The 9,535-nt window shown below is 42.4% G+C and overlaps 1 protein-coding gene across 2 annotated transcripts in view; it reads left to right on the plus strand.

Moving 5' to 3' along the window:
• The window catches only part of LOC139410690 (ankyrin repeat domain-containing protein 13A-like), a 35,476-nt gene extending 27,544 nt beyond the window's left edge, over positions 1-7,932 (plus strand). The window contains exons 8-15 of one of the 2 annotated variants that reach the window (XM_071156099.1): positions 102-183; positions 485-546; positions 756-886; positions 1,298-1,455; positions 1,819-1,956; positions 2,344-2,516; positions 2,755-2,819; positions 5,315-7,932. In XM_071156099.1, coding sequence (XP_071012200.1) covers positions 102-183; positions 485-546; positions 756-886; positions 1,298-1,455; positions 1,819-1,956; positions 2,344-2,516; positions 2,755-2,819; positions 5,315-5,519 — 1,014 coding nt within the window. In that variant the 3' untranslated portion in view covers positions 5,520-7,932. The remainder of the gene's footprint in view (positions 1-101; positions 184-484; positions 547-755; positions 887-1,297; positions 1,456-1,818; positions 1,957-2,343; positions 2,517-2,754; positions 2,820-5,314) is intronic. The other variant, XM_071156100.1, reaches the window with a different exon arrangement.
• Positions 7,933-9,535: the final 1,603 nt, after the last annotated feature.

The raw sequence follows: 9,535 nt of genomic DNA on the forward strand, positions 1-9,535 counted from the left end.
TACAGCTTTTTTTAAAGGCTCAGTAGTGTTATTTCCTAGTAGCAGTAAAGGGAAGAATAGTATGCTGTATACTGCATGAGTTGTTTTTCTTTTCATTGCAGGTTTTCACTGTGAACAATGTAAATGTGGTGATCCGGACGAGGACAGAGCATCTCACCAATGAGGAGAAAGCTAGAATAAAAAGTAAACACTCTATAATTCCTCTAGGTGGAGGTAGAGAGACATAACAGTTAGATTGTGTCTGAAATGGCACCCTATCCCTATATAGTGCACTACTTCTGGTCTACGAGAGATGGTCCTCATCTCAATGTTTAATAAGCTGCGTCTTTAGTCCCTTTAGTCAGCTACACTGTCACAGTTATAATAACCCAGAGAGAGTGCACAGATCCAAAATGGCCTGGCTCAGTTTAGGAGCAGACTTGTCGGAGACCAGCGCTGTGTCTGACACCATAACGCATTGTCGCTTCTTTTTTTTGTCTTCTAGGTGAGAGGAATGTTCTGGAGTCTCTTCTTGGGACTGTGGAGCAGCAGATCAGCGCTCAAGGGGTAAGAGATCAGTAGACCAGGATTTAAGGTTATGGAGGATTATCTCATCTAATTGTTTTATTACTTAGCTACATGAACAGAATTTTACTTGCCTTTTTGACTTCAATAAGAACGCTTCGTCTTAGTTCATGTTGGCTTCAATGAGAACACTCAACTTGGTTTGTAATGGGTTCAATAAAAACACTCAACTCTGTTCATATTGTGGATAGGACCTCACTCTGGAGTACGCAACACCCACCAACCCCACCGCTATCACACCAGAGGAGTACTTTGACCCTGAGTTTGACCTTGAAGACCGAGACATTGGCCGGCCCATTGAACTCACCATCCGAACCCAGAAGTAAGAAAATGATGCTGTTAAGCAAGGCTTTTTCATTAATATTCATGTCATCAGAAGTCTTGATTGTTTTTATAATGGTTTCCCTCAGTTCATATGAAGGTGTTGGTGTCTAGGTTTTAGCATAAGAGTGGGTGTATTAAGATGGGACTACATTGCAGTTCAGTTGAACTACAAATCATCAGATCTACAAATCACCCTGCATCCCAAATAACTACTCATGATGTGATTAAGATTAGTCATTCTTCACCTCCCCTTGCGCAAACTGATTCTTAGGCACCAAAACAAAAAAAATGGACTGAAACAGGGAGAGACGACCTGAACTTGTCCAATAAGAAACACATGTTTTTGTTTTCCGTTGCAAAAAAGTATTGCTACGGTGTGCACTAATGAATATGACCCTGATATGTCCAGGTTCAAGGGCACATTGTGGATGAGCGAGGAACACCCTCTCTCCCTGGTGGAGCAGGTCACCCCTATCATCGATCTCATGGCCCGGACCAGCAGCCACTTCGCCCGGCTACGGGATTTTGTCACCCTCAAGTTCCCTCCGGGCTTCCCTGTAAAAATAGGTACAGTTAATCGTCTGTGGAAGAGTGAAGAAATGAGAATGTTTACACAAAATGCTTGTGCGACTTAGCTCATTCAAACACTACAGATCTGGGGCTGACTGAATCGAGCATCTCAGAGGAGTGCTGATCTAGGATCAGGTACCCCTGTTCATGTAATCTTATTCTATGTGAACTATAAAGCAAAACTGACCCTAAATCAGCACTCATACTCTGACACGCTTGATAAATATGGCCCCTGATTGAGAAAAACTGCGCACACACACATACTCACCAAGTACCACTATGAAAGGCTCACCATAGAGGCATTTGCTTTTAAATAAAGGGATGCATAAAGATTATACGTCTTTGTTTCCTCTCACACAGAGATTCCCCTGTTCCACGTGCTCAATGCTCGCATTTCATTTGGTGGTGTCAACAAATGCAGTACGTGCGAACCCCTGGACACGCCACCCTCGGCTGCCACGCCCACACCCTCGGAGGAGGACGGCGGTGAAGCTGCAGGTAGGCACACTCATTCCGCTGACCTGGGTGAAGTGACCACGGCATTCATTCTCATGGGTTATTATGAACACATTTCTCAAATAAATTTCTTCAGTTGCTTCTGACAGCTGAACAACAAATAGGAATGTTTGGCGACGGGTAGCCTAGCGGTTAAGAGAGTTGGGCCAGTAACCGAAAGTTTGCTGGTTCGAATCCCAAAGCCGACTAGGTGAAAACTTTGTTGATGTGTCCTTGTGCAATGCACTTAACCCTAATTGCTTCTGCAAGTCGTTCTGGATAAGAGTGTCTGCTAAGTGTATGTAAATGTATCCATATCAATTTCATCTGAAATGTCAATATTGACAGCTTACCAATAATAACAACATTCTCTATTTCTGTTCCCTCCAGTTCCCCCTCTATTCCAGGTGTGTCCCTCTGTATTTGAGGTGCCTGCACACTACCGCCACAGAGGAGGAGGGGGCGGCAGCCGCCACATGCCCGTATCCAACCACGACGAGGAGCTACTGCAGTACGCCATCCACCAGAGTTTGCTGGAGTCCGGTGGTGGAGACCCGGAACAGGTCTGAGACGCCACACACACTCCTCGTCAGGTCCTCTTGCTCTCACGGACTCCTCCGCCTCATTTCTCATCTTTTTTTTACCTGGGATCTGTGTCTGTTCAGGAGGCCACAATATTACAAAACAGATTGTGTAGAACTGATATTATAGGAAATTATGTCCGTTACATTTATACCAGTTCTATCTGCGACGTGCCAAGCATTTTACCTTACCTACTCCACCCTTAATTTTGTCCTCTAGGAAGTGACCTGGGAAGATGCCAATGGGGACCTCACGGACCCTATTCTCAGTAGCCAGAGTGACAGGTAAATCAAATTGCATTGGGTGTGTACACATATTTTTCTAAAGTTGTTGCTGGTGCAGCGAAATGCTTATGTTTCTAGCTCCAACAGTGCCGTATACCTAACAATATAAAACAATACACACAAGTCTACAAAATACAAAGAAAGAAATTAAGAAATATCAGAACGAGGTGTGTGTGTGTGTGTGTGTGTGTGTGTGTGTGTGTGTGTGTGTGTGTGTGTGTGTGTGTGTGTGTGTGTGTGTGTGTGTGTGTGTGTGTGTGTGTGTGTGTGTGTGTGTGTGTGTGTGTGTGTGTGTGTGTGTGTGTGTGTGTGTTTATAGATATAGATATATATACAGTGCCTTGCGAAAGTATTCGGCCCCCTTGAACTTTGCGACCTTTTGCCACATTTCAGGCTTCAAACATAAAGATATAAAACTGTATTTTTTTGTGAAGAATCAACAACAAGTGGGACACAATCATGAAGTGGAACGACATTTATTGGATATTTCAAACTTTTTTAACAAATCAAAAACTGAAAAATTGGGCGTGCAAAATTATTCAGCCCCCTTAAGTTAATACTTTGTAGCGCCACCTTTTGCTGCGATTACAGCTGTAAGTCGCTTGGGGTATGTCTCTATCAGTTTTGCACATCGAGAGACTGACATTTTTTCCCATTCCTCCTTGCAAAACAGCTCGAGCTCAGTGAGGTTGGATGGAGAGCATTTGTGAACAGCAGTTTTCAGTTCTTTCCACAGATTCTCGATTGGATTCAGGTCTGGACTTTGACTTGGCCATTCTAACACCTGGATATGTTTATTTTTGAACCATTCCATTGTAGATTTTGCTTTATGTTTTGGATCATTGTCTTGTTGGAAGACAAATCTCCGTCCCAGTCTCAGGTCTTTTGCAGACTCCATCAGGTTTTCTTCCAGAATGGTCCTGTATTTGGCTCCATCCATCTTCCCATCAATTTTAACCATCTTCCCTGTCCCTGCTGAAGAAAAGCAGGCCCAAACCATGATGCTGCCACCACCATGTTTGACAGTGGGGATGGTGTGTTCAGCTGTGTTGCTTTTACGCCAAACATAACATTTTGCATTGTTGCCAAAAAGTTCCATTTTGGTTTCATCTAACCAGAGCACCTTCTTCCACATGTTTGGTGTGTCTCCCAGGTGGCTTGTGGCAAACTTTAAACAACACTTTTTATGGATATCTTTAAGAAATGGCTTTCTTCTTGCCACTCTTCCATAAAGGCCAGATTTGTGCAATATACGACTGATTGTTGTCCTATGGACAGAGTCTCCCACCTCAGCTGTAGATCTCTGCAGTTCATCCAGAGTGATCATGGGCCTCTTGGCTGCATCTCTGATCAGTCTTCTCCTTGTATGAGCTGAAAGTTTAGAGGGACGGCCAGGTCTTGGTAGATTTGCAGTGGTCTGATACTCCTTCCATTTCAATATTATCGCTTGCACAGTGCTCCTTGGGATGTTTAAAGCTTGGGAAATCTTTTTGTATCCAAATCCGGCTTTAAACTTCTTCACAACAGTATCTCGGACCTGCCTGGTGTGTTCCTTGTTCTTCATGATGCTCTCTGCGCTTTTAACGGACCTCTGAGACTATCACAGTGCAGGTGCATTTATACGGAGACTTGATTACACACAGCGTGGATTGTATTTATCATCATTAGTCATTTAGGTCAACATTGGATCATTCAGAGATCCTCACTGAACTTCTGGAGAGAGTTTGCTGCACTGAAAGTAAAGGGGCTGAATAATTTAGCACGCCCAATTTTTCAGTTTTTGATTTGTTAAAAAAGTTTGAAATATCCAATAAATGTCGTTCCACTTCATGATTGTGTCCCACTTGTTGTTGATTCTTCACAAAAAAATACAGTTTTATATCTTTGTTTGAAGCCTGAAATGTGGCAAAAGGTCGCAAAGTTCAAGGGGGCCGAATACTTTCGCAAGGCACTGTATATCTATCTCTCTATATATATATATAAGGTATGGACAGTATATGAATAGAAAAGGTTTGTACAGCAGTAGTTATATAGGATGAGCCATCACTAGAATACAGTATATACATATAAAGTGGGTAAAACAGTATGTAAACATTATTAAAGTGACCAGTGTTCCATGACTCTGTACATAGGGCAGCAGTCTCTAAGGTGCAGGGTAGAGTACCGGGTTGTCGCCAGGTAGTAACAGTGACTAAGTTCAGGGCAGGTATTCACAAAGTATTCCTGCACATCACTGGCTACACTATTCACTTTTGCCCAAAGTGACTTTCAATTAGCACAAAACCCACAGACCTGGTATTGCAAGCACGTGTCCAAACAACTTAGCATTAAAAGCACAATTTTCTCAGCTTTGCTGAGGTATGGTCGGGTGTGCAGTATGTGGATAGGTGCTTTTAAAAGGAAGTTGGTAGTTATTCACAATGGACAACTGTCGTCCAGGAAAGAAACATTCCAAGCCTTTCTTCTCTTTCTGATACCAACACCTGTTGTTCCAGAAGCATCACAGAGGGGGCGCTGGTGGACTTGGGAGACACCACATCGAGTCTGGCCAGCTCAAGCACCTCGACCTCCAGCCCTGACATGGACCTCCGCATGGCCATGGAGCTGTCGGCCCGGGCCCAAGCCGAGGAGGAGAGGAGGAGGAAAGAGGAAGTGAAGGAGCTGGAGAGGATATTGCAGCTCTCGCTCACAGAGAAGTAAAAAGAGGAAAATATGAGGGGGAAAAATGGTCATTAAGACCACGCCTTGCCATACCTGCATGAACTATTTATAAATCAAGAAGCAGCCACCATCACAACCCTCCCAATCCAACCCCCCCTTCTCCAATGCAATCCACCATGACACCGGCAAAACCTCCATGTAACAACATTGTCATTAACATAACCATCTGTATTTAATACTTTGATACCTATTTTTGTTTAAAAAACATCAACAAATAAGTTGCTATATTTGTATTTCTATATAACACTTAGGCTCTGTCTCAAAAGTGTACACGCTGTCAAATCCTTGATTCCTCCTGTACTTTTAAGAGTCATAGCCACTCCTCTCCCGAAGAGGAATCCATGTATTCTTTGAGATTATTTTGGGAACTGTTTCATTTCACTCGAATGTCAGGGTTGCAACCTGTGATTTGAATTAGTTGGGTGTTGCCAAGAGCCGGTTAAACCTGTGGCAGGTAGCACAGGAGGCTGGTGAGGGTAGGACAGATGACAATAATGGGGGAATGGAGTCAAAGACAAGGAAACCATGTTTGATGTGGTTAATACCGTTCCATTGATTCCATTCCAGCCATTTCTATGAGACCGTCCTCCCCAATTAAGGTGCCACCAGCCGCTTGTGGCTGTTAGCTGCTTTAGTTGTGGCTCTGGAAGGTTGTTCTTTCAGAGCTCTGGGTCATGTCCACGAGGCACCAAACAGAAGCAAGCTGACTGAAACAGGTAGGGACTACCTGCCCTATTATGAATATGACTCTGGGAATGGAACTCCAGTGTTCACACAGCCATTTGACAGAGGTTCACGGCCAGACTGAAATATTGAATATCTCAGGGTTCCATTGTTCTACAGTTCCTTTTCGTTGAAACTATAGTGAAAGTGCAGTATATTAGTTTATTGTAGACACATCAAATGCAGTTTTCTGGTCATGGATTAGGATCTGTTCTACTTTGAAGAGGATGGCATCAAACAGTATGACTTGGTGGTGCTGCCGTCCCTTTTTCTTGTTTGCCTGACACTGCATAACTTGAGTCCTTTTCAATCAAAACCTGTAATTCATGGGAAAAGACAAAAGTAAGATTCTTCTTGTGCTGCAGGAATTCATGTTTTGTATTCGTGTTGTAATTGACACAGTGTGAAAATGAACATGATAATTCAAACATGCACAAGAAGACGGAGGTTCTTGACTTGCACCAGAAACCAGGTGTTATTAAATTGGTTGTTATTTTGGAGGTGGTCCGTCTTGTTGGCCATCACCAATGGTCCTTGAGCACCGTTAAGCATCAGCACCACAACTCAACAAAGCAATAGCAGAAGCCACAGTGCCTACCTGTGGTGGATGATAAAGTAGCATACACATGGTTCAGAGGCGCTCGCAAGCAACCAGGGTCCAAACATGGATCATTGTAGGCTATCTATTGGCGATTACATTTTTCGTCCCTTAAATGTAGAAGAATATGGCCATCAGACCTCAAACACAACAGGGTTCTAAGGACTGCTGTCTCTTTTTTTAATCTTGCAACTACAGACCGACCTGTGGGCTGAGTGACGTGCAAGAGATCTGAGATCAAACATGGATGCCAGCTCAGTGTAGCATCAATATTTTGTACTGAAGGGAGCATTTCCTAGTCTGGGTACCAGTCAATGTCTTTGGCACATGACATAGAGTACAAAGAGTGGAATGTTAGCTAAACAGACTGGCAACCAGGCTAAGCATTCCCCTCTCACATGTCCAATTCTAAATGGATCCCTAGACCCTACCTATGCCCTATGCTCTTGTACAGATCTGATAAGATTTGACAGGTGTATGCGATATGGTAATGTGGTAATAATACCTTTTCCTCTGATGGGCCATTTTCACCATATTGCAGATCTCCCCAATAGGGCATAGTAGGGTCTAGGGATCCATTTGGGCTTAGGCCACAGACATGATTGGTTTTGGGAGGGGGAGGCAGTGTTAGTGTTATAATGCCACTCAGGCCAGACCTACTAAAGACACCGGAGAACATTTGAAAGGTCTCATCTTTAAAGCTGTGATCAAGGTGCTTCAAAAATGTTTCCTATCCAGTGGTGTTGGTGGATAAAAAAGGAATTAACCAATGTAGTTAATTACAGTGATAACCAACAGCACTTTGGACATGTTTCTGATGCTTCGCTTCGTCTGTTCTGTTTTCTGGGGGCTAGAGCTGGAAACAGCTAATGATCAAATTGCCAAACCGTAGGACAGTCTCTAATGTACCAGGGTTCGCTTTGATTAGATTTCTTGGGAAAAGTCTTTGTACTGCTTTATTTGCTAGCAGGTAAGCTTATTTTTTAACATGTTAATAAGAATTTGTGAAAACATTTTAAACTGTGATGTTGGATTAAAAAACATTTCTTCAATAAATGCACTTTATTTCAATTCGGGTGAACTGCGGCTGATTCTGTTACAAGTAAGTCTGCTTTTTGCTAAGATTAACAGCAGATGGCACAAACCTATTCATTGTTCAGATCACAAAAGCACAATCATAATTTGTTTTTCAGACATGCCTGCTCTGATCATTAACCATTCAATGACTTGCTGTCCATTTCACAGATTTTAAACACTGGATTAATATGTCGCAGCAATTTCCTGTGCATCGTTTCATCAATAATCATTGGTATATACTTTATGGTTGGATTACCCTATAGATCTATGAATTAATGGTATATTTTGTTGGGCTAAATATAGTAACTGGCTTCATTCAAATCCTGACATCTGCTCCATGTATCCACACTGACAAATTAGAGCGTCTGAACTGCTTATAGTAATTAAATTGGATGCCATAAGAATATTATGGTGGATATACAGTACAGTACATGAGCACTATATTGTGTAGAAGGAATCAACTCTGAAATGTAATTGAAAATTCTATTAGCCCTCTTCATGAACTAAGAGTGATTTCATAATCAAACATCCGTCATCTTTCCAGATTTCACATGAAAAACCAAAATTATAGACACAAAATTAGCAACAAGGGATAAACAAATTTTCCAATCGTTTTGGGTGTCTTTTCCAAATATTCTTATTCATTATGGATTTTAGTACAATTTGACATTTCAGGCGAGGGATTTATGGTTTGGGGCAGATTTTCATTTTAGATGCTTATAGAAAAATGCTGTCACCTTTTCTGTCACGTAATGTGTTATTGATCCCTTCTAATTTTGACTGGCATGTGAGTGAGTGCCATTTGAGAATCTCTTTGAAACCAACAGCTACATCAGGGCGTCTTACGTGTTTTCAGCATTATGCAACCGGTCTCACTTTTGTCTGCTGCAACACTTAAAGATGTCGTCCGGGATCTTAAGCACAAAAAAAACTTAACATATTGTATGAATTTGATTTATAATGACTTTTTGGCAGTACATAACATACTTTTAATCATGTAGTGTATGTGGACACCTGCTCGTCGTACATCTCCTTCCAAAATCATTAGCATTATTATGGAGTTGGTCCTGCCTTTGCTGCTATAACAGCCTTCACTCTTCTGTGAAGGCTTTCCACTAGATGTTGGAACAATGCTGTGGGGACTTCCATTCAGCCACAGGGGCATTAGTGATGTCGGGCACTGATGTTGGGCGATTAGGCCTGGCTCGCAATTAGGGTTCCAATTAATCCAAAAGATGTTCGATGGGGTTGAGGTCAGGGCTTTGTGCAGGCCAGTCAAGTTCTTCCACATCGATCTCGACAAACCATTTCTGTATGGACCTCACTTTGTGTATAGGGGCATTATCATTCTGAAACAGGAAAGGGCCTTCCCCAAACTGTTGCCACAAAGTTGGAAGCACATAATCATCTAGAATGTCATTGTATGCTGTAGTGTTACGATTTCCTTTCACTTGAACTAAGGGGTCTAGCCCGAACCATGAAAAATAGCCCCAGACCATTATTCCTCCTCCACCAAAATGTACACAATACACAATACACAATACATTCGGGCAGGTAGCGTTCTCCTGGCATCCGCCAAACCCAGATACATCCGTCG

This window comes from Oncorhynchus clarkii, chromosome 6 (genome assembly GCF_045791955.1).
Source record: "Oncorhynchus clarkii lewisi isolate Uvic-CL-2024 chromosome 6, UVic_Ocla_1.0, whole genome shotgun sequence".
Taxonomy (NCBI): Eukaryota; Metazoa; Chordata; class Actinopteri; order Salmoniformes; family Salmonidae; genus Oncorhynchus; species Oncorhynchus clarkii.